The sequence below is a fragment of the Megascapheus bottae genome, chromosome 24 (genome assembly GCF_031878675.1).
Source record: "Megascapheus bottae isolate mThoBot1 chromosome 24, mThoBot2.hap1, whole genome shotgun sequence".
Classification (NCBI taxonomy): Eukaryota; Metazoa; Chordata; class Mammalia; order Rodentia; family Geomyidae; genus Megascapheus; species Megascapheus bottae.
In genome coordinates, this window is record NC_143532.1 from 26,645,438 (window position 1) to 26,670,800 (window position 25,363).

A 25,363-nucleotide genomic window follows, 5' to 3' on the forward strand; every position below is an offset into this window, starting at 1 on the left:
TCCAGTTGGCCCTTGGAAAGAGCAGGGAGGGGCTATAGAGCTGCTTCATCCTACAGAGAAGCCCATCCATCCACCCTACTCTTCTCCCCATGCCACTCCTTAGCTCGCTGAGGGATGGGTGCTGCTGGAGACTAAAATGCTGTACTGATTTCTGTCTTACCTAAGGGTGACTCAGCCAAACCCCTGGAGTCTAGATTTCCTGTTTGCTCCTTGATCTGCATTCAGCATTCAGCATTCCTTCTGTTCTCTCGAGGCACAGGTGGCTTCTGGAAGAGCTGCCCCATACTTGTTTGTTTTTATTTTCCCCATGGACTATTCTGTGCTCCTAAATCAGGTTCCCCTGGAAAGAAACCACGCAAAGTTCAGAGGTCCTTTGAGGGAGTTGATTGGATTTTTATCGATCTGGATCATCCTTTACATCCTTTCTTCATCCTTTCTTCTCTTGGGAATATTCTCCCGATGCCAGATCTTAAGCTGTCTCTTGTTTGCTCCAAAGATCCTGTGCGGGCCCCACGGCAATAAGAGCACGTGTGAGGTTGGTGCAATCATGGCAGGCACTGGGCATCACATGTACCAGCGAGTGTACGCAGCAAGCATGGTCTCTGTGGTGGTATTTGGCATCATCAAAGGCATCACCTTCACCAAGACGGCACTGAAGGCATCCTCCTCCCTGCATGATAGAGTGTTCCATAAGGTAAATCTAGAGGGTGCTGCAGGCTCATCTCATTTCCCAGTCAACAGGGCTTCAAGGACGCTACTACGTGCCAGACACTGTGGTAGGCCTTGGAGTCTCTCACATGGGAGAGGCAAGGCTACGATCATGGACTCTTAGGCTAGTCTGGGGAAGCCTCTATGAAACAGAGATGTGCAGGCCAAGAAGAAAGTGACTTTGCTCTAAAGCACCTGACTAGACAGACTGCTCAGAAATATTTCTGGCTCCATCTGCCTTCCACTGCTATAGTGAGCATTCGCCATTCAATGGCTGCAAGGGCTCTCATCAAGGTATAAAAAGAGCTGCACTCTTGCTGGGAGTTTGACCTAGTGGTAGCATGCTCATCTAGCATGCATGAAGCCCTGGGTTCAATTTCCTGGAACCATATACACAAAAAAACTGGAAGAGCTGCATTCTTTGGAGGTACAGAGACAAAATGGAACTTAGGTTTCATTGCCTTGGAATACAAGAGCAGCTCCTTCTTTCCACCTTAGATCACCCCCCAAATTTGAAAAGGAAACCTGACCTACAGGGCACCACCTACAAAACACAATTTCCCATATGTTCCCATGATGGGTACAAGAGTTGGGGAGAATCCAGGCTGGATCCTTCCTTCCTTCCTTCCTTCCTTCCTTCCTTCCTTCCTTCCTTCCTTCCTTTCTTCCTTCCCTCTCTCCATCCCTCCTTCTCCTTTCTTTTTTTCTTTTTGCTGATACTGGGGCTTGAACTCAGGGCAAGGGCGCTGTCCCTTATGTTTCTCACTCAAAGGCAGTATTCTACCACTTGAGCCTCAGCTCCAATTCTAACTTTTTGGTGATTAATTGGACACAACAGACTGGTTTCCTACCTGGGCTGGTTTCAAATCATGACCTTTATGTCTCAGCTTCCAGAGTAGCTAAGATTACAGGCATGACCCACCAGCACACGGCTACCCTCAGTTTCTTTAGACTGCCTGGTACACTGTGCTATGCTATACCCTTGAGAAAATAGGCGAGACTCCGTGCCCACACTTCTAGCCCCAGTTGGGGTTTACTAAACACTCAGCTGGAATCCATTTGACTCTCTGCTTTTATCCACAGATCTTAAGGAGCCCAATGAGCTTCTTTGACACCACTCCTACTGGCAGACTAATGAACCGCTTCTCCAAAGATATGGACGAGCTGGATGTGAGACTGCCGTTTCATGCCGAGAACTTTCTGCAGCAGTTTTTTATGGTGGTGTTTATTCTGGTGATATTGGCTGCTGTGTTTCCTATTGTCCTTTTGGTCCTGGTTGTCCTTGCTATTGTCTTCTCTCTTCTTTTAAGGTAATCCTATGCATTAATTTCAGAGGAGAAATTACCAAGCTGCACATGCAGGCACATGCATGTATGTGCAAACTGACATGTACACAGGTCCTATGTACATAGCCAGGAATCAGGTGTGATTGAGCACTTTTGCTCAAGAGCCCATTGATTTTTTTTTGTTTACTTACTAAACTCCAGGCACTATGCTAAGTGCTTCAAATAACCTGGCATTTTCACCCCAGAGAAACCCTGAGAGGTGGATATTATTGAGAGGTGAGATCATGGATCTCAGGCCACGAAGCTAGTAACAGAGGTTGCTGTCTCTCTGCTGATGTAGTCTTATTTTTATTTTTCCCTTTTCTTTTGCATTAGAGCTTAAACTCAGAGCTTGTCCCTGAGCTTGAACTCAGTTCTGTCTTTGAGCTTTTTTTGCTCAAGGCTAGTGCTTTACCACTTGACCTACAGCTCCACTTTGGCATTTTGGAGGTCAGTTGGAGATAAGAGTCTCACAGGCTTTCCTGCATAGGCTGACTTTAAACTGCAGTCAGCTTTACTGATATAATCTTAATAGTCTTAATCTGAGTTCTATCAATTTTGTCAAGGAGAAGGAGGAAGACTTTCTATCCTAAATACCTTAGTTGAGGAAGCTAGAGAAAGGCATGCTTGGCCCTGAGAGTCGTAGTGAGGTAGTTTATTCCCGTCTGGAGGAAGTTGGAGAGTTCATGACCCCTTCCAGGGGAACTCAACTTCCAGGGGAAGTGAGAGTTCTCAGCAGGTAGCATGGGGGTTTTGAGGAAGGGCAGAAGGTTACCAATTGGAGCTCCAGCTCTGCCATTAAACTTGGGAGAAGGGCTTGGGAACAACAAGATAACTACTGCACATCCTGATTTAGTCATCTCCAAAATTTGCCATCACTAAGATGTAAGCTTCACTGTTTCAGAGTTTGGTGAGGGGATCTAATAGGACTAGACGATCAATTTATTCAAAACTGGAGTACAGTGTTACAGAAACTCAAGAGTTGGGTGAGAGTTGACAGGAACAGACATAGGTAACAGCTGTGGGAACAGAAGAGAGGGATGGGTTCAAGGCAGAGTCATAACTGGTAGATTTTTGGCTATTGGGGGAATGGGAGGGTCTAAGGCTGTCTCAAGGTAGAAACCAAGGTACAGAGAGATACTGGTAGGGGAAGAAGCCATTTGAACCAACAAATTGTATGGTTTGTGATGATTTAAATTGGAGGATGGATCCAATAGACAATGGCAATGTGGGTAGGGCTGTGAAGGGGCTGCAGAACTGGATTTGGTACCCCTAAGATATCTGATGTAGCCATGGGAACAGTGCCGCTGGCATGGGAGTCAGGAGAGCTGGATTCTCACTGCAATACTCATTGGTGACTTTGAGAAAAGACATATGGCTTCAGTTTTCAAACTCAACTTTATTGTAACTATAAGAAAAATCATTTCTGAAAGACCTTTACAGAGAGAAGGCACATGGGAGATGTCAGTGTGTCAGGCATTTCCTTGCATCTGTTCCCCCATTTGCGCTGTTAATTGATTTAGTAAAAGCTTTTATTTCCCTGCCCTGCACATCAACTTTTTCCTATAAAAAAACCAGAAAAACCAGATTTGGTCCTGACTGAATTCCCCAACTCTTTCCAAGTAGTATACTTAAACTCTGAGCTAATGAGCTCCCTATCTCTCCTGTTCCTTTGGGTTAGTTTTTGTCCACAGTCTGGAAGTGACATTAGATTCTACTCTGGTAGCCAGCTGATGTGCAAGCAGAGGCCAATAGTATCTGGCCTATTAGGAATCCTGGGGCTTTCAGATAGGAGTGCATTCCAGAAGGATTTTGTTTTGTTTGTGTGCCAGTCCTGGGGCTTCAGCTTAGGGCCTGGGTACTGCCTCTTAATCCCTCCCCTTTACCCCCCATGCTAGCATTCTACTACTTGAGCTACAGCTTCATTTCTGACTTTTTAAATTGGCTAATGGGACTTCAGAATCTCAGACTTTCCTGCCTCAGCTGGCTTTGAACTGCAACCCTCCGATTTATAGCTGTATTCCTAGCTAGGATCCACCAGTGCTCGCCTACAGATTTGGTTTTAAAGCCAGATCCTGGAGCTCTTACGGTGTTTGCTTAAAATTACCTTTGAAAATAAAAGCCTTGCTGGCACTCATGGCTCCTGCCACCAATCAGGAGGCTAAGAGCTGTTTAAAGCCAGCCAGGGTAGGAAAGTCTGTGATACTATTATCTCTAATTAATCACCAAGAAGCAAAAGTGGAGCTGTGGCTCAACTAGTAGAGTGCTGGTTTTAAGTAGAGAAAGCTCAGGAATAGCACCCAGGCCCTGAGTTCAAGCAGAAAGGAAGGAAGGGAGGGAGGGAAGGAGGGGAAAAAGGAAAGAAAGAAGGAAAGAAAGACCTTAGGAAGGTACCATGTTGGCACTCGACAAGCAGAATTCCCTCTTGGTTAGCATAAATCTCTCTTCCTCTGGTTGGGCAGCAAAAAGTGTTGACACATACTCAGGAGCTGCTCTGTACCAACATGTCTGGTCTTCAAAGACTACAAATGCTACATCATTTCTGTTATAAGCAACACTAGAGTCTGAGAGCAGAGTAAGTATATCTACCCCTCAACACTAGGACAGGACATCCATCCCCTGGAGGAGTGACAGAGCCACACAGTGTCTCCCTTAGATGTCACCATCTTGGAGTTACCTGTCACATGTCAGTCCCTGTGCAGAGGGCTAGTTTGCTGAGATCATACTCTGGTCCTCTTGACTCTCTTGTTTTCCTTGCAGGATTTTCCACCGAGGAGTCCAGGAGCTGAAGCAGGTGGAGAATATCAGCCGCTCACCCTGGTTCTCCCACATCACCTCTTCCATGCAGGGCCTCGGCGTCATTCATGCCTACAACAAAACAGAAAACTGCATCAACAAGTGAGTCCCAGGCTCCTCCCCACCAGGCTCTCCCTGCTTCATGATGGCCTGAGTGGGATGGCATTGATTTCTCTGGGCAGCTGGTGTAGACCAGGGGCTAAGGACAGTGCCCAGGTCCAAAATTCAAGCCTCAGGACTGGCAAAAAAAAAAAAGAAAAAAGAAAGGAAGAAAGAAAAAAGAAAAAGAGGGAAAAAGAAAACTATCTATCTATCTATCTATCTATCTATCTATCTATCTATCTATGTCTGGAGTCTTACTGGAAGCTCACACCTGTAATCCTAGTTACTCAAGAGACAAATCTGAGGCTAGAGTTTGGAAGCCGACAAGAGCAGGCAGGTTTGTGAGACTCTTCATTGCCAAGGAATACTAACAAGCCAGAAGTGAAGCTGTAGATCAAGAGGTGGAACATGGATCCTTAGTGAAAAAGCTAAAGGATAATACCTAGGCCTTTAGGCCAAACTCAGTATTGGATTGAGTAGGTGCACGCACATGTGCATGCACCCATCCCCACCACTACAGTCTGAAATCTAAATGACTCCAAAATTTAAAACTTTTTGACATGACACATAAGTGGAAAGTTTCACCTGATCTCATACAACAGGCTGCAGTCTAAACATATGAACACAATAATATACTGGATAAAAATCATGTACAGGTCGTGTAGGTATGGGATAGATGAAACACAATAGAACTTGGTGCTTGGATGTGGACCTTATTCTCAAATGCTCATTCTACATATGTAAATATTTGACAGTCTGAAAACCTACAAAATCTGAAACATTTTTGGTCTCAGGCAATCAGATAAACTATATTCAACCTGTTTCTTTCCAATCATTTCCCAGTTTCTGGTTCATAAGATGTGCATTTTTTTTTTGCCAGTCCTGGGCTTGAGCTCAGGACCTGAGCACTGTCCTTGGGTTTTTTCAAGGCTAGAGCTCTACCACTTGAGCCTCAGCACCACTTCAGCTTTTTTCTATGTATGTGGTACCGAGGCCATATATGATGTACTTAAGGTCATATACGATGAGGCTAAATGAAATGAACTCCAGGATATGGAAACAAGACATGTATCTTTCTGATTGTTGTTCTTAATGTACTATGTGAAGTTATTTCTTTACTCCTATTTTTCTCTTTATGGTTTATCTCATGTTGTTACTGTATCTGACTTTAGTACCTGGTATATTGTGTACACAATTTATTTGTTTATTTGAAATAGGGAACGGAAGGGGAAAACAAGATGATTGGGAAGGGGTGGGTAGAGGGAAAATGGTAGAAAAACACGGGAAGGGGTATCAATGTTCAAAAGTAATGTACCCACTATCTGATGAATGTAACTGTAATCCCTCCATACATTACCACGACAATAAAATACATCTAAAAATAGAAAAAGAAAAAGCAATCAAGCAAACTTAACTCATGCATCTGTATTTGTATTTCATTTTTTTTTCTCACCAACTCCCTACTTTGCCAGCCAGTATCTCAAGGTAGACTTGACCTCACAGATTTCTTTGGATCAGGAGCCAGTCCTATTACTAGTCTGACCTGATGTCAATGTAGCTTTTCTTTTCTTCACTTCTCTTTTTTTCAGCAGAGCAAGTAAGAAAGTGGAGCATATTTCTAGGCAGATTCCTTGGAGGACTTTGAGGCCAGGGTGGGGCAGCAGCACTGGAGGACACTCAAGGCTGGGCCAGTGGAGACACTACGGCTGTTTAGGGGTTTCATTTTCTCCCTGGCAATTCCACCAGGTGTTCTGATCATGCTCCTTACGTTAGCTTGGCATTTTCAATGGCTATTGGAAAGCTGTGTCTTGTGTGGCTGGCTTGGTTTGGTTAACATTTCAGTCTTGGATAAACTCAGTTCTCTTTCCTCCCAGAGGCATGGTTTTCCATCAGGAAGCACCTGGTAATCTTTTCTTTTAAACATCCTTCTTTTATTTCTGAAGCTGGTGCAGGAGCCTTCTAGAAGAGACTGAGAAAGACCTATTTTCAAGTGACTGCCCACCTCTGGGCTGTTCTCTTCTTTTGGTTGCTCCTCTCTGATGACCCAGCTCACTGCACAACTGTGGAGTAGTTTGGTGGAAGCCCTAACAGGGCCTTGATCTCAAGCAGCTCTTCTAGTTTTTTGGGGTTTTTTTTGTGGGTCATGGGCTGAACTTGGCCTGTGCGCTATCCCTGAGCTCTTCAGCTCAAGGCTATCACCCTACCCTTGAGCCAAGCCCCACTTCCCGTTTTCTAGAGGTTAATTGGAGATAAGAGTCTCAGGTCCTTTTGTGCCTGGGCTGGCTTTGAACCTCGATCCTCAGAACCCAGCCTCCTGAGTAGCTAGAATTACAGGCATGAGCCATCGCGCCCTGTTTAGCTCTTCTAGGTTTTGCTGTTGGGTTTTGGCCAGATTTTCTGGGGTTTCCAGGCATCTCTGCCCTGCAGCATGCTGCTTTGTTCCTCAGAGGTGGAGGCCTGCTTGTCTCAGAGGAGGAGACTTTCAGCGCAGCTGCAGCCCAGATGTACTTCCAGCTCTCCACTTTGGGAACTGGCAGGAGACTTCCACAGCCCCCAGGCTGTGCCACCTACCACTTTGCCCTGTACTCTTTCTTCCTCAGCAACCTCCTTCAGTCAGGGGATATGTGGAAGGGCCAGCAGACATCAGCTCTTTCTCCTTGGAAAGACTGTGTCCTAAGCAGTGACTTTGAGCCTTGTCTCTCTGAGGTGGAGAAGGGAACCAGGCAGAGCCTTTCTTCTCTGCTGTCATAAACATCAATGCTCACCAAAGGCGATTTCATCTTCCACAACTCACTTCCCTGTTTTTTGTTTTTGTTTTTTTCCTGGTAGTCCTGGGTCTTGAATTCAGGGAATAGGTAGTGTCTCTGAAGTTGTTTTGCTCAAGGATGGTACTATATTATTTGAGCTACACTTCTGGCTGTTTGGTGATTAATTGGAGATAAGAGTCTCATGGCAGGACATTCTTGCCCAGACTGGATTTGAACTGAGATCCTTAGATCTAAGTTCCTGAGTAACTAGGACTATTGGCACTAGCCAGTCTCCATATCCACTCTTTAAAAAGTCCTTTGTTGAAGCATTTCCCCCAAGTTGGTTGTACCGGGAATTGAAGTCAGGGCTTTGAATTTGCTAGGCAAACCTTCTACCGCTTGAGTCACACTCTCAGTCACCTCTACTTTGTTTATAGATCCAGGGGCCATTGAAGATTCCAAAAGGCCTCTGGAGGGAGGCTGTGGGTTCTTGTTACCACTTGAGGGCCAGAGAGAAAAAAGCTCACTTAGCTTTCAAACGCCACATAGGATTTCTCAAAATATGTGCAAATCAGTTGTTAGAAGCAGGACACATACCTTTGTAAGAGTTACCATTAAGAGATCTTCTCCAAATTAATGCTTCCTTAGTTAATTAATGCTTCTCCAAATTAATGCTTCCTAACTCCAAGTCTGTGAAGCTCCACCTGACCTCTTGTTTTGTCTGATATTCCCCCATTTAGGTTTAAGATGCTAAATGATGAAAACTCCAGCCACCTCCTCTACTTCAACTGTGCCCTCCGGTGGTTTGCTCTAAGGATGGACGTGCTCATGAACATTGTCACCTTTGTTGTGTCTTTGTTGGTTACTCTGAGTTTCTCCTCCATCAGTGCTTCATCCAAAGGCTTGTCATTGTCTTACATCATCCAGGTAATACCTGGCCCAAGGTTGGGTTTGGTCTAAAAGTTGCTGATGTATATCAGAGAGGGTGGTTTTGGATAGAGGCAATAGAAAACACAGCTCAAAGTGTTTAAATACTAAAGAGAATTTAGTGTTTCACATCATTAAGATTTTTAATAGTTGTGGGATTTGGGCATAGCTGGATCATGGCTCTTGGCTTCGTCCTTCTGGGCTGGTTTCTGGTATCTCTGAGGCTTGTGTCAGGCTTGTCTCCATACCATAGCAACTGAACCAAAGAGCTGAAGCTTCACACTATATGTTTTCCTGGTTTTGGAGTTTGAATTCAAGTTTAACTTTCCTGGTTGTGGCTGTCCATCCATCACTTGAGCCATGCAGATGCAGTCTAGTGGACTTTTCTGCCTAGGTTGACTGATAATCACTATTTTTCTTACCTTAGCCTCTTGAGTAGCTAGTGTTACAGGTATGAGACACTGGCATGTGCCTGGCTTGCTTTTGTTTTTTGAATAAAACACATGACATTTACTGTGACTCAGGTTCTGTCCTTTATCTTAGTGAATTCATTTACTCACTAACAACAACCCTGTGACACTGGCTGAAGCCTCATTTTGCACATGTGAAAACTGTCACAGGAAGATTTGCCCAAGCTTACCCTTCTGTGATTTTTTGGGGGGAAATTTACAAATGTTGTTATTATCCTTGGAGCTCTAAATTACTGGACAAGCTGTCTGAGTATGGTATGGCTCTTTTTAATGTAGTCTGCAGGATTCTTTTTTCTCTGTTTCTATTTTCTTGTTTTTTGTTTTTATTCTGAGAATTCTTCTTAGATCTGTCATCCAGTGACTATTTTGAATTTTAAGTTTGACAATATCTATTCACATATATGATTTCCATAAGTTCATATTCTTCTATCTTTTTCTGTTGTTGTTGTTTTATTTTTGTGACAGTCCTGGGACTCAAAGCCTGGGCACTGTCCCTTAACTTTTTTGCTGAAGATTGGTGTTCTACCACTTCAGCCACAGGTCCACTTCTGGATTTTGGTGGTTAATTGGAGATATGAACTTCACAGCCAGCCAGCCTATGCTGGCTTTGAATCTTGATCTTCAGATTTGAGTCTTTTGAGTAGGATTACAACCATAAGCTACCATTGCCCAGAAAAGAATATGAATCTAAATATGTGTATGTGTGAGTGTGTATGTGTGTGTTTGTATATGTTCCTCAGCTTTTTTGATCAAAGCTACAGCTCTACCACTCGAACCACAGCTCCATTTCTGGCTTTTGGGTGGTTAATTGGAGATAATCTTCTCATGGATTTTCCTGCCCAATGATCTTCAGATATCAACCTCCTGAGTAGCTATGATCACAGATATGAGCCACGGGCACCAGGCCAAAAATCACTTTCATATTACATCTGTTTACATTTCCAAATGTTTTTTCAAAAGAACAATTTACTAGTTAACTCAATGAATTATAACACTATCATTAAATATTAAACATGTTGACAAATTATACTAAAGGAAAAGGGATATATTGACATCTTAACACATACCCATTAACCTCTTGTATAGCTAAGATACAGAATACTTCAGAAAGTAGAGATCAGTATAGTCTCATAAAACTAGTAAATAAATGAACCCTGCAGGTGCCAGGAGTTTGGCCTAATGGTAGAGTACTTGCCTAGCATGCATGAAGACCCAGGTTCAATTCCTCTTTACCACATACATAGAAAAAAGCTGAGGCTCTATCCTTGAGCTCTCTATCCTGAGAGCTCTATCCTTGAGAAACCTCAGGGACAGTGCTCATGCCCTGAGTTCAAACCAGGACTGGCAAAAAAAAGAAAAAGAAAAAGGTACCCTGCAAGTATGACTTCTATTTCTGGATGATAAAACATTTGACAGGAAATCAGTAAGGTAAAACTTTGAAAAGTCAAATAAAGCAAGTAGAAAATTATCTCTGTTCATAAAAAGCATAAAAAGAATAAAGCAGAGTGTACAAAAACACCCATTAAACTCTAATATAAAAATATCAACAGCCACAAGATATGAATCACTTCCCCCCTCTCCCCACCCACTCTGGGGTTTGAATTTAGTGTACTTGAACTTCTTTGTGGTCAAGTTTTAACACTCTGCCACTTGAGCCACAGTACCACTTCCAGTGTTTTCTGAGTAATTTATTGGACATAAGTGTCTCATGGAGTTTCTTGCCTATGCTAGTTCCAAACTGCGATCCTCAGATCTCAGCCTCCTGAGTATAAATAGATAATATAGTTAAAAATGTTCTCTGAGGGTATTAATGCAAGTTGCTCCCCCACCCCTTTGTTTGTTTTCACTTTGCCTTTTCTTTCTGTGTATCTAGTTCTTGTGTCACTGCAATTGTTTGTCACACTCTTCCTCTGCTTGTGTGAAGGAAAGGCTCGTTTGGATTATCAGAATTTCATCTGCCTTTGTATATATATGCCTTGCCTTGTCTGCCTTGATAGATTTTCTAGCAATAAATGAGATGAGCACAGGGGGGGTCTTTTTATAGATAGGCTTCACTTTGGTAAAGCTACTAACTGGCCTCTAGGCATAGCAATGCTGGAATTAAAAGGGGTTTTAATTTAGGGTACTATGCTTGTAGAGCACTCCCTCCTCTTTCTTTTGAAGTATACAAGTGATTTTTTTTGAGACAATACCATAGCATAGGTAACAAAAGCAAAAAGATAAATGGAATTATGTACAACTATAAACAGTCCTCAGCAAAGAAAACATTTAATACAGTAAATCCACAATTTACAGAGTAAGAGAAAATATCTGCAAACTATCTTCCAAATGGTTGGTGTAAGGAAATTAAAGTCTCAACAACAAAAATAATCAGTTAGGAAAAGGCAAGTGATAGATGTTTCTCAAAAAGAAATACCAAAAGCAAAGAAAAAGCAAAGAAAAAAGTTCAGCACTTTAAATCAGTTTCTTTAGAAAGTGTGTGTGTGTGTGTGTGTGTGTGTGTGTGTGTGTGTGTGTCTGTGTCTGTGTCTGTGTCTGTGTCTGTGTGTCTGTACATATTCACCCCTGTGCCTAGGGAAAAAGTGTTTAACTACCTCTAGTTAAGAGAAAGAAGAAGATGGAATAAACTTGCTTGCCAGGAGTAGGTGTCCATAGACTGACTGTGGCTTGCTCAGCTTCTTTGTGGAGCCCTTTCCCATTCCTGGATTTCCTCCAGGCTCTGCTAAGCTGAAGGCTGTCTGAACTCTTGTAGCATTTCCGCCTTCCATTTATCAAAAGTCTGTCATCCTCACCAGCTCCCAGAATTCTATAACCCTCCCATCTGGTCATAACTCTTCCTGACATCCTTGATTGTCAAAGATCAATTCTTTCTGAAACCTTCTCTGTTATTGTTTTAATGGTATTTTGGTCAGAAGGAGGAACAAAAATACATTCTTAGTATTCTATCTGAGCAAAGCAAAAGGAATTTTCTCTGGATAGCTAGTATTCCTCAGGGATGAATGTCATCATTTGTTGTTGCTTAGTAAAATACCAGATGACTCTGGATGGTTTCCCTTAATTGGTCCAAGAAAAACAGCTTGCCCCAATGACAGTCATGCTTCCCCACTATAGATATTGTCAGCTTTCTGTGAGGTTGTTGTTCAACACTCCTTGTCAGGTTGAAGCAGGTTTGCACACATTGAGGTCTGAGGGATCGTGTCTTCTCCAGCTGGCTTTGTGGCTTTTTTTGGCATGAGCCCCATTTGGAAAACACAGAATGAAATCACACAGCATCGCTGGAGGATAAACGAGATTCCCTGGGTAGATGAGAATCAGGCGCATAGCACCTTCACTTAGAATAAGCACTTGCTGGGGTCAGTGCCGAGCCCACCCATATGGGGATTCTGGGCCTGGGCCTGTCGGAGCTGTTACTCATTTACCTAAAAGAACACGTAGATGCTGGGTGCTGGCAGCTCATGCCTGTCATCCTGACTTTTCAGGAAGCTGAGATCTGAGGATTGAGGTGTGAAGCTAGCTCAGGCAGAAAAGTCTGTGAGACTCTAATCTCCAATTAATGAGCAGAAAGCCCAAAGTGGAGGTGTGGATCACGAGATAGAAGGCCAGCACTGAGCAAAAGCACTAGCATCATCCACACCCTGAATTCAAGCCAGGAATGATACAAAACATGAACAAACCAGAAGACACAAAGGTACAGAGCTCATGTGCTCAGTCACCAGAGGCTGAACCAGGAGCTGTGCTGCTTGCTGGGATTCGGCAGTGAACTCTTTGACCATGTCCTACTGAAAGCCTTAAGTTATAGGAAGATACTCAGCAGGGCACGGAGAAGCAATATTACATCTAACAATCAGAGAGACTTCTGCTGGGAGGTGACTTCCAAGCTGAGACCCCAAAATGATAAAGAATCACCCATCCAAGGAAGAAGGGGCGAATTGTTATTAATTCTTATTATTTGATGATAGTGGGTCTTGAACTCAGGGTCTGAGCACTGTCCCTTAGCTTTTTCACTAAACACTGTCACTCTATTACTTGTGTCACAGCTCCACTTCCAGCTCTTTGGTGGTTAATTGGAAATAAGTGGTTCATGGACTTCCCGGTCTGGGCTGGCTTTGATTCACAATTCTCAGATCTCAAGCTCCTGATTAGCTAGGATTACAGGTACGAGCCCCTGGCTCCCAGCTAGGAAGAAGGATTCTTGATGCAGAGGGGACAGGCAGGGACTTTGGGGTCTGTCTGAGCTTGGCGTAGATGAGGCTCTGAGAAATCCATGTTTCTTGTAGCTGGGGATAGAATGTATGGAGCCTTAAGTTGGGGCAAGATCCTACTTGTTTAAAGGTATGATTGGGCTTCTACACTTGGATGGTTGGCCACTTCCCTGACCTTTCCCCTGAGATATCCTAGGTTGTTATCCCCAAAGAGGTCTGCAGACTGCCCAGTGGGAAGCCATAGAGCCATGTTTAAGCAGGAGGTGGTGAGGAAGGCCTGCTCCGGGGAGCACACTATTGTCAGCTGTCAGCTGCTCCATGACCCATCTCACCCTCCACTAGAACCCATAGCCTCCTGTGTGTGAGGCCACTTGCTGCTTTCTGAAGCTTTCTTAGGTGGAGTTTGCCTAGGTGGAAGAAGAAAGAATAATCACAAATGTTTCAGCTCACACTGTCTTCCCAGCTATTCCCTTCAAGAGAACCCTGTCCCCATGCCTTTGCCACTCTCCCCTGTTGTCCTGCCCTATCATTCCTGAAGATTCCTTGAGTGTCATCTGGCCAATCCAGTAGGAATGGTAGGTACCCTTACAAATCTGTGGGGTCACCCTCAGACAAACAGTGTGCAAGCTGGGTCCAGTGGCTCATGCCTGTAATTGTAGCAACTCTGGAAGCTGAGTGCTAAGGATCACAGTTTGAAGCCAGCCTGGGAAGAAAAGTCTGTGAGACAGTTATCTCCAGTTAACTAGCTGAAAGTATGGCTCAAATGGTAGAGTGCCAGGCAAGTGAGAGCTGAAAGGCCATCATTTCAAGCCTCATTCCTGGCCCCAAAACAAAACAGTGCCCAACCAGTACCTGGCTCATCAACCCTGCCCAGGAAGAGGGTAGTGAGCAAGGCAGTCCTGTCCCTCGTCAATTGAGGATAAGGCTAGGGATTCCCTTCCCTTCCAGTATGGACCAGTTGACCCTTAAAGTCATTCCATGACTGGCTGCAGGTGTGGGGGAGGGGCTCTCACATCCAATAACAGCCCCAGAAACACCCGAGGGAGTGACTGGATTCAATCAACTGTGAGTTGAAAATACTCAGGAAAAAATAACTGCTTCTGTATTGAACACAGGACTTCTCTTCTGGGAGTTATTCTCTAAGCACTGAGCAATAGCTATTTGTCTAGCGTTCAAACATACATAATCTATATGCATATATGTGTTATATACATAATTACATGTGCATATATATGTAAGGATCTGGCCGTTCATGTAAGGGTATTGAGCATCCGAGGGTTTGGGATATGTAGTGGTATTGTATGTTATACATACAGTCTCCTGGGTACCAGAGGTTCTTTTACACTGGCATGGGAAAACTCTGGGTTTTGCCCCAATGGCATCTCAGAGCTCCCCAACGAGACAGAATCTCAACTGCCTACAGCATAAACTCTTCTGAACTCACCCTGAGTTGGCCAATTATCCCTCTCCTGTCATCTGTCCTTTTGGGGCTTACCTCCTGTATTAGTTTGGTAAGGTCTTGGCTCAAATCCCCACCTCAGCTCCTCCAGTCCTCAGCCTTCTGAGTAGCTGGCACCACAGGCATGAGCTATGAATACCTAGTGTCCCCTCTTTTATTTCTTGTTAAAGCACCTATCATTGAACCACGGCCCATTCAGGTCATCCAGGATAACCTCAAGATCCTAAAGACATGTACAAAGACCATTTTTCTCAATGAGGTAACATTCCCAGGTACCAGGGGTTTAATGTAGACATACTAGTACTGCAGGGCAAGGAGCTTCATTCAACCCACCCTTATGTTTGAGTGCCACTCAGACCTTGTTCTGGCTTCTGGAAAATCCAAGCGTAAAATAGGTCACTTAGCGAGCCACTTCTTCCTCCAGTCTGAATCTTGTCTAATGCAAGCAGAGGGCTCTGTGGCTTTTTGTGGTCTCTTGTGGGCTCTTGGGTTTTAGTCACTTCTCAGCCCTGGGTGAGATAAAGCAGAGCAGGAAATGGTCAGGCTGTAGGACCCCACCAGGGAGTAGCAAGATGATTCCCAGCAGTTGAGTCTCAAAGGGAAAACCTACTTGATAGCCAGGGGTTCAAAGAGGGCGTGGTCAGGTGATTTGGTGGTGGGGTGATCTTCACCCCCTGGAGTATCAAGAAACATGGAATTACCCTTTGTTCCCCAATACAAAGGAAGAGTTTAGCCCAGTAGGAGCATCTTCCATTCAGATGCCTGGCTGGGAAGGCAGGAGAGTGGGAATTCACTGGCTGGCCTGGGTGGTGGGCAGCAGAGCCAGGAGGATAGGGCTCTAACCTGGCCTGTCCCTCCCTCCCCACAGCTCAGTGGACTGCTCCAGGTGTGTGTGCGCACGGGGACTGAGACCCAGGCCAAGTTCACCTCTGTGGAACAGTTAAGGGAGTATATTTTGGTAAGAAATGTGTTTATGAGAGATGAAGACATGTTCTCTTGGCTTGGCTTAAGCATGTCCTAGAAAGAGATCTTTAAAAAACAAACAAAAAACCAAATAACAAAATCTGACTGAGCATCCTTCCTCTTAAAACTTATATTTGTAATATATTGTAAAGCCTATGCTTCCAGTTTTGAACTCCACACTTCACACTTACTGGAACAGTGCTCTACTAGGCTGGCACCGTGGCTCAAGCATGTAATACCACTTACTTAGGAAACTGAGATCTGAGGATTACATTTTGAAGCCAGCCTAGTCAGGAAAGTCTGTGAGACTCATTTCTAATTAATCAGCAAAAAATCTGGAAGTGGAGTTCTGCCTCAAGTGGTAGACTGCTAGCTTTGAGCAAGAAAAGCCAAGTGAGAGAGCAAGGCCCTAATTTCAAGTCCTCCTCCTCCCCCATTCTGCTACTTGAGCCATTCCTCTAGTCTCATCTAACATTCTTGAAGTTCTTTTTTTTCCTAATGATTAAAAGCCCTTTACCTATAGTTTCTATAGCAAAAAAAAAAAAACAAAAAAAACAGTGGCTTACTTTGTTTTATACAAATGAATACTTGATCACACTTGTAAATAAAAACAACACAACTTTTCCATGAAAGTTTTTCTGTTTAACTTAGAAATGCTGCTATTGTTTCAAAACTGAGTCATCACTTTTAAGGGCCTTGGATAGTGTTTGGCTCCACTAGCAAACTTTAAGACATTTTAAATGGCATTTTAATTTTAATACATTCAATTTCCTTTTTAAGTACCTCAATGATCACATTTAAGAAGCAAAACTTCTTGAATTTATATAAATCTAATAAATTAAACTTGTAAATATTTCGAGCCTTAAGTTCTCCTGATAATTCCACCATAAGCAATAAACTTTTAACTTAAAATTATGTTGAAATCAATTATTCAATTATACATTTTAAAGTAGAATCATAAGCCTAAATTCTAAAATATTATAAATGCTTGAAGCCCCAAAGTGTGCAGATACCTCACATGAAAGCTATTGTCGTTATAGCATTGCCTCTCTTAAATATTTTTATTCTTAATTTTAAATCTTCCAGTTGTTGAAATTACTCTGTGTAATTATTTTCTCAGCTAAGTGAAATTGCTTATAGACCTTATATTTGAGCTGGTCAGTCATTGGATGGGGCTCGTGAGGCTTGTATTTCTAGTTGTTAATAGGAATTCAGAAGGTAACAGTGTTGCCAGATTGTTCTCTTCCTTCCTTCCTTCCCTCCCTCCTTCCCTCCCTTCCTCCCTTCTTTCCTTCCTTTCTTGAACTAGGTCTTGAATTTATTACCTAGCACTTTCGTACTCTCATTCTGTTTGTTGTTGTTGTTGTTGTTGTTGTTTTTTGCTCAAGGCTGGCACTCAACCACTTGAAATACACCTCTATTTCCTGCTCTTAGACTTTTCTTCCCCTGGTTGGCTTCAAATTGAGATTCTCAAATGTCAGTCTCCTGAGTAGCTAGCTTTACAGTTGTACTAGAGTTTTTTTAATGTGCATTCTAGTCCTGGGCTTAAACTCAGGGCCTGGGGGCTGTCCTGGTGCTTTTGTGCTCAAGGCTAGCATGCTACCACTTGAGCCACCACAGCTCTACTTCTGGCTTTTGGTGTTTAATTGGAGATGAGTCTCATGCACTTTCCTGCCTAGACTGGTTTTAAATCTTGATCCTCTGATCCCAGCTTTCTGAGTAGGCAGCATTACAAACATGAGCCATTGGTGCCCATCTGCCTGCCAGATTTTTAATTTCTTAAAGGTGCCTTTCCCATTGAACTTGACATCTTGCATTCTTGTCATCTTTCTCCTTGTAATACCTTGATGACTTTAGTAGATACTGAAATAATTGGAATCTGTAGATCTCAAATCTCTGGATTTGTCACACAACCTTAAGGTCACTCTGCTGACACATGCTTGCCTAGTGTAGGTTGTTCTTGTTGAATCTAGTCACCTTTTTTTGTTCATTAAGCTCTAGCTAATTGACTTCCTATTTACGAAACTGTCCAAGTGGTTTGGGCCTCAGGCCCCCTTGCATTAGCTTTCTTCCCTGGAAGGATCTAGACTCAGATATTCTGTCATCAGCAGCTTCTCAGCATTTTTACATCTTGGTTCCTAGGTCACATCTTCATAGATGCCTTCCTTACCTCGCAAGTAAATTCTATTCCACTTGTCCTGCCTACCACACGAGTCATGTTCCATATTCTATCATGGGCCATGCTGCCATTTTCCCTTGTTTATCATTGGACAGTCCCACTGCTATGTGGGTTTCTTGCTTCCAGGGTTTTTATTGGTCTAGTTGACCACCATGAACTCCAACTTTGAGACCTATGTGAATATGTGAGTACATAAATAAACCAATAAGTAAATGGAAGGGCTATTATTCCAACATCGGTTATTCTATCTTTCAGACTTGTGTTCCAGAACGTACTGATCCCCTCAGAGAGGGATCCTGTCCTAAGGACTGGCCAAGCCGTGGGGAGATAACGTTCAAAGACTACCAGATGAGATACAGAGCCAATACTCCCCTGGTTCTCCGTGGGCTGAACTTGAACATCCAGAGTGGACAGACTGTTGGGATTGTTGGAAGAACAGGCTCTGGTGAGGAGAAATCTGCTTTTGTTTCTTTCCCATTATTTTCTTTGAATTTCCCTCGAGTATGTTAGCGAAGGCACACCAGAGAGTCCTTTGTGTGTGAGTGTCTGTGTGTGTGTGACTATTATTTATTCTCAATTCTCTTTACTGTAAATTAGAATTTCAGGAAGAGTGATGTTGGAAGCAAAGACACACTAGCATTTGAATTAATTAATGAGTCATTCTGGTGAAATGATGCCCAGAGGATAAGTTGTGGGCTACAGAGCCCTGTAGAGCTAGGCAGGTTAACGATATTAGGGACTCCCAGTACCCCGTGCCTGTGCCATCATCACACAGCCAGTACTACTGTCGTAGTAAACATTCCCTTGGCTCACACATGGATTATGAAGGATGGACGAAGTGATGTTTGGATTTGTGGTTCTTGCTTTCATGGTTCTCAGGAAAGTCATCCCTGGGAATGGCCTTGTTCCGTCTGGTGGAGCCAGCCAGCGGCACCATCTTCATTGATGAAGTGGATATCTGCACTGTGGGTCTGGAGGACCTCCGAAGCAAGCTGACTATGATTCCCCAGGACCCTGTCCTGTTTGTAGGTACAGTAAGGTAGCTGTTTTTTGATCATCGTGCATTCCTATTTTGTGAATGGTGAAACGAAGCCAATTAGGATCTTTGTGGAGCCCTCAGGGTACCGCAGGCCTGGGCAGGCCTAGGTCAGGGAAGCCACATTCACAAGGAGCTTCGAAGCCCTAGGAAACACAGCTGGTATCTGCTTTTGCATACAGCTTTGGGAGGAGCCAGGGACAGGTCCTGACCCTTACTGGCATTTCAGAAACCGTGTTGTTAATAGGCAAGATGTGTTCACATGGATGGGGAGCGGATATCCACACAGTCCTGGACAGCTCTACCTCATGCCATGAACTTCGTGATGGCCAAACTTGCTGTAGGGTGCACAGTAGAATAAATAGTCCCCTGTTCATATAGACATCTCTTGGGAAATGTATGAATTCATGCACATACAAGAAGAGCAGAGTTGCAAATTTTTTTGGGGGGGGTTAGTCTTTTACTAATGGCCAGATACTCCAGTTAGTACAAACCTGGACCCAAGAAAGTGATCTGTACCAATCAACTATGAGTCAATAATTCTGGCATCAGAAGAAGGGAAGGAGAGAGGTAGTAAGAAGAACTAATAGGTGGTTTACAAAACCAATGCCCTGTCTACGTTCTCAACTTCCCAAGTAGAAAGAAAATCCATATGCCACCATTCCAGACTGCAGCTTAGCCCCTCAACCTACACATGCGCACACATGCATACCCACACATGCACATACATGTACCATTATCTACAAATCTTTAAGGGTTGCAACTTCTTCAGGCTCAAGATCTGATGTGGAAACAGGCAGGGGAGAGGACCATGGCTTCTCAGGTGGTCCAGTGAGAGGGACATTTCCCCCCAGTGATCCCCAGTAAAGTAGGGGGCAGTGTTCACCGCATTTAGTTGTTTGAGTTATGTCTTGAAACATTACTTTTCCTCTTGTCTATGACATGCTCAAGCCTCTGAAAGGTGCTAGGAGCCACAGATGCGCCTCCGGCTTGTGAAGGCCGAGAGAATAGAATGCCAGCTGGTATTGCTTGCCTTACCTATGTCTCTCTGCCAAGAATCTGTGTAAGATCAAACCTGCTTCGCTACTCATAGATATAAAGAAACTCAAGTTGTCTTCTGAGAGCTTTACCTGCCTCTGTGCTCTCTGCTCCTGAACATAACTAGGCCGAGCACTGCACACTTCAACTCTTCTCTCCTATGAGCTGCAGACGAGAGGCCATTGCCTTGCCTTTTTCAGTTTCCAGAGGCGGCTCTTGTGACAGGGCTCACTGTCCTTTCCTGGCATCTCATCTCTTCCCCCTATTCTCATCTTCAGAACACTCGTTCTTGTTCTCATCCCCAGAAAATCCAGCTCCTTCTTTCCTTCATTGCAGGTTCAACTTGGATCCCTTTGGGAGTCACAGCGATGAGGTTCTCTGGCAGGTTCTGGAAAGAACGTTCATGAGAGACACAGTAGGTCTCTGCGGCTCCAAAGGATAACTCAGCATCCCAGCGCCAGTGCCCCAGATACCTAGCCCATTTTAAATTTGACAAGCACATGACCAGGTTTATTTGTGGGTGTCATCTAGGTCAGGAGAAGACAATCTTTGCTTCCTCTTTATTACTAAGGACAACCGATCTAGTTAGGAGCTCCAAATGCATGATTTCTTTTGCTTCTTACCACAGCCCTCCGAACCCTCCCTTTAGACATGCGTAAATTAAACCTCAAGGAAGTATCTAATATACTGAGGTCAGTAAGTAGCAGACTAGAGACTTGAAGCCAGTGCTACCTGATTGTCCAGTGAGAGAATGTCCCACCCCTCCTCAGAGGCACCACAGGCAGATGAGCAGAGGTGGCATGCTCTGGGAATGGCATATATGACTGGTATGAGAACACAGGGTTTGAGGTCATCCACCACCTTTGCAGCCCCATAGAGTCAAGGCAAGCACTGGCCAAAGCCACTTGACCTGGTTACCCTTGCAGAATGCAGACCCTGTCTTGTCCTTCTCAGAAAGCCTACCCTGCTTGTTCTATTTTGTCTGGGGAAATGGAGACTCGGAAAGCCATTTCCACTTGTTTATGTTCTTTGGAGTCATACATGCATCATTTGTATTCTTTTGATGAATTGTCTACAGGGGTTATATGAGTCACACTGTGATGTTAAATTATTAACATCCGCCTACTCCCTGGGCGATGCCTGTGCCTGTTTGCAATATTGAAATGGTGGTTGTTTTGCCCATTCTTTCTTGCAGTAAAATAAAGCAAGCTGATGAATGCAAGAAAAGGGGAAATCAATAGAGACGATGCAGGACAAGTTTATGGATCATCAGCATAAACGTGGCATTTTCTATGTTTTCTAGATAATGAAACTCCCAGAAAAATTACAAGCAGAAGTCACAGAAAGTGGGGAAAACTTCTCAGTGGGGGAACGTCAGCTGCTTTGTATGGCCCGAGCACTTCTCCGTAATTCAAAGGTAAGGAAATAGCACAGAAAATGGATTGGTCAAATTTTGGGCATTTCCCACAGTGCCGCTCAATCTAGGTGATAGAGACATCCTGTGTTTGTCTTTCAGCAAAGACTGAGCAATTGAGGCATTTAAAAACCAATCTGCTTTTCTTAAGACAAAGTTGTGAGGGGATAAAAATTGAAAAATAGGCATTCTTGGCTTCCTCCTAGGGCAGGGCCCCAGGGGATTTTGCTTAGGCGTTCTCTGTGTTTCTTGGTAGTTTGAGTTTGAAATGTCTGCCTCTCAACTTCTGCCCTTTGTTCCTTAACAGTTCTGAGTCCTCAGCAATAGGGCTAAGGTCACCCAAAAGGCCATCAGAATGTTAGCCTAGAAAATTGGTAAAATGTATATGTATTTTTTTCTTCCTCTTCCTCTTTTTCCTCCTTTTCCTTTTTCTCTCTCTTCTCCTTCTCCTTCTTTATCCTGCAGTCAAGTCCTGGGCACTGTTCAGGAGCTTTTTTTGCTCAAGGCTAGAATTCTACCACTTGAGTCATAGCTTCACTTCTAGCTTTTTGATGATTAATTGGAGATAAGAGTCTCACATCATTTCCTGCCCATGCTGGCTTTGAATCACATTCCTCTGACCTCTGAAGACTGCAGGTGTAGCTACCAGGGCCTGACTGTGTATATATATTTTTGGTGACTTAGCTAGTTTCACTCATTGGGAGGAAGAGAATATGATTGTTTTAGAAATACCATCCTCTTTAGAAATGCTACTGGCAGGGGAAAGGGAGACTGGTTGTATTTGGGGTTTGCTGTCATTCTAGTTAACAGCTATGTGGTTGTGAGTTTGGGCTTCATGCTTATAATAAAGTCTAGGTAATTTATTTTTGTCAGTCCTGGGACTTGAACACAGTGTCTGAGCACTGTCCTTTCTATAACTTTGTTAGATGTGTTTCAGCTTTTCCTTCCCCTTTCCTTTCATCTCCCCTCCCCTCCCTTCCCCTCTTTTCTCCTTTCCTCTCCTCTTCATCCCTTGTTCCTCCCCTTCCTTTTTAATAAAATCAATCTGAGACTATAAGTTTCCCTCTTGGCACAGCATTGGCTTAATGTGACATTTCTGCCTTACTTGACAGATCATTCTCCTTGATGAAGCCACTGCCTCCATGGACTCCAAGACAGACACCCTTGTTCAAAGCACCATCAAAGATGCCTTCAAAGGCTGCACCGTGTTGACTATCGCCCACCGCCTAAACACGGTTCTCAACTGTGATGTCGTCCTGGTCATGGAAAATGGGAAGGTGCAGGAAGCTCTGTGTGGCCTCCCCTCCTCAAAGGTTCGGGCTTTATGGTGGGAGGATCATCTAAAAATGTCCATTTTTTTTCCCTCTGACTTCCAGGTGATTGAGTTTGGCAAGCCAGAAGTCCTTGCAGAGAAGCCGGATTCTGCATTTGCAATGCTACTAGCAGCAGAAGTTGGGTTTAAAGGCTCTGGCAGCTGACTTGAGAAGAGGAAGAAGGGGAGGAGGAGGAGGAGGAGTCTGCTCTAATCTCAGCACGCAGCTTGGTCACAGCCTCCCACCTATGGAGCACAGGGGAGCTGGGCAGCTGGGGTCTGGCCCCTTCCTTGCCCAGCCCATGCACCTTACCTCACCTGGCGGGCTTGGGGTTGGTTCTGAGTGGTGAACAGAGGCAAGTGAAGCTACTGAATCAAAAGAAAAAAACTGCCCTTCACCTCCTGACACCTCAAGGGTCCCTCACATGTCCCAATATCATCCTCATGCCTCAGAATGGAAATGCAACTTCCTGTTGAAAAACCAGTCAAAACCATCAGAACAGGGAAAGTACCTATGGATGGATTATCCTTGTCTTGTCACCAGAGGGAAATGAGCAAAGCTCTTCTATTAACTTCATTTGCATCTGTCTTGATATGTGACAAACTAACTCCACACATCTGTAGCATGAGAGATTGATTATAGCGTTTGGCAAAACAAAAAAAAAAGTAAAAGTAAAAAAAATCATATTGTATGTTCCAATTGATCTGTTAAAATAACCAGGAAAACAAAATGTTGGTGTTTCTCTATAAATGACATTTTTATATCTTCTTTATTGGTCATTAAAATGCAATAGGAAATTAAACTACCCTGAAATGTCATCTTGCTTTTTTTTTTTTACTGAAAATATTCTGATTTTTTTGTACTGTTTTTCTATAGACTCTTACTGTCTCCTTTCTCCTTTGACTCAGTAATAAACCCACACAATTGCTCACCAAATAAAAGGCTTTCTTTCCAACCTCAAGGTTTGCTATGAGGGCTGCCACAAAGACATACTCCAAGTAGCCTCAGGAGCTACTTCTGATCACATTAGCAGAGGTAATAATCTGCCAGGCTCGTGCAGTATTTGCCAAGGGACACACCCACAGTTCTGGCTAGTTCTCCTGCTTTGGCATTGAAAGCTGTTACAGTGTTCCTGTGAGGACTAAAAAACCTTGGAGTGTTTCTGTGGATGTGGAAGGTCCCCCTGGTATTTCTGAGAAGGGTGAATATTTCTGAGAAGGGTAATATTTCTGTGGGTGTTGAGGGCCTCTGTAGTATTCCTGAGAAGGTATAGGCCCTGGTGGAGTTTATGAGAGGACTGAAGATGCTCGGGGTATTCTTGATAGAACATAGGCCCTAGTGGGGATCCTGGGAGGACTTCAGTTACTCCTGGAGCTCCTGTGAGGATGGAAAACCGTCAGCATATTCCAGACAGGATGAAGGCCCTGGTGGAGTTTCTGTGAGGTGTAAAGGTTCTCACATGTTCCTGAAAAGACTGAATGCTCTAGGTGGGTTCCCGTGAGCACTGAAGGCCTTTGTGATGTTCCTGTGAAGGCTGTGTACTTTGTTCCCGGCCAAGCACAGCCCTAAGTATAGCACAGAGCAGCGTGGTCAGCAGAGCTTTCCTTGGATCATTTCTGCTTCCCTCCCTTTCTGAGTGTTGGCCACCCACTTGTCCTATCCTTGCAGACTTGGAGAAAGCCAGTGCCTGGCATATGGGAATAGTCAAGAAACACTGTGGCATGCACGATGGCAACCGCTGGCAAGCACGCTCAAACACAACCAAGGAGCGTGGTGAGTTCTTCCCCTAGTATACCCGCATATTAGGGCTTAATCTGGAGATTGTAAGGTTTCTAGGAGAAAGCTAACAGTCAGTCCCTCAAGGGCTGTCTCTGTGGAGTTTACCCTCAACCATTCATTCTGCAACTCACTTCTGGTTAGACCCCCGGCAGGTATGTCCTGGACCAGAAGGGAGGCCACAGTGCGTCCTGAGGTGGAGCTAGCTCCAAGTTTGGTGAGTTAAAACCCTGGTTCATGCAGTCCAGCAGCGGGTGAGCTCTCAGGATGTGGCTTGAGTGAGAGGAGTCTTTATGGGCAACTCTGCGCTGAGTGTGAAGTCCCTACAAAGGAATATGGTGTATTTTTATGGGATTTGTTTCCCTGTTGCAGTGTCATTAGCTTTCACAGGGCCCTTGGACAGGTTGAGAGATGTCAGCTCTTTGATGGATATCCAGTGGTTCCCTTAACATGGCACTCTGACCTGACAGCATCTCCTCCCTACCTCCCACACTGGTCCCAGGAGTCCATGCCATCACTGATTGTGGTGGGAGGAATACTTAGTTTTCTACCAACTTGGCACCGGGCAGACAATCGGTCTGTGACTTCAGTGAGGCTTATCCTCAGGTACCAAGGGAGGCTCTAAAGATCTCAGTTGTTCATTCAAACTCCTCAAGGCATGAGTCATCTCCTGCAGCTCCTTTTTCTGCCCACACTCTCCTTGGCTGTACTGGCAGAAAAGAATACTCATATTGATCTTGTCATCTGCTGAGCCCTTGTGGTATGCCAGACACAGTGATAAGCAGTTTTCTTTCATGAATCATTTCTCTGAATCCTTACTTTACCCCATGAGTTGGTATTTGAGGTTTACTAAAGTTTGAAACTTGGCTCTAGCACTAAGGGAAGGGACCAGACATCATGACCAATTA

At 44.1% G+C, this 25,363-nt stretch overlaps 1 protein-coding gene across 1 annotated transcript; it reads left to right on the forward strand.

Annotated features, from left to right (window-relative positions):
• The first annotated feature begins 497 nt into the window (after nucleotides 1-497).
• On the forward strand, nucleotides 498-23,480 carry LOC150047169 (ATP-binding cassette sub-family C member 12-like). The gene is made up of 11 exons (XM_090357680.1): nucleotides 498-694; nucleotides 1,792-2,018; nucleotides 4,794-4,931; nucleotides 8,419-8,605; nucleotides 15,605-15,694; nucleotides 18,134-18,323; nucleotides 18,758-18,917; nucleotides 20,289-20,367; nucleotides 21,256-21,369; nucleotides 22,479-22,643; nucleotides 22,743-23,480. Exons 1-11 carry the CDS (start codon nucleotides 548-550, stop codon nucleotides 22,842-22,844), a joined length of 1,599 nt encoding a protein of 532 aa, XP_090213806.1. The 5' UTR covers nucleotides 498-547; the 3' UTR covers nucleotides 22,845-23,480.
• Nucleotides 23,481-25,363: the final 1,883 nt, after the last annotated feature.

Excerpts from the sequence above, each read along its gene's own strand:
- LOC150047169 (XM_090357680.1), top strand. The coding sequence starts at position 548 with ATGGCAGGCACTGGGCATCACATGTACCAGCGAGTGTACGCAGCAAGC. Across the intron at positions 18,918-20,288 it reads CTGTTTGTAGGTACAGTAAG|GTTCAACTTGGATCCCTTTG; the intron begins GTAGCTGTTTTT and ends CCTTCATTGCAG. Across the intron at positions 20,368-21,255 it reads GAACGTTCATGAGAGACACA|ATAATGAAACTCCCAGAAAA; the intron begins GTAGGTCTCTGC and ends TATGTTTTCTAG.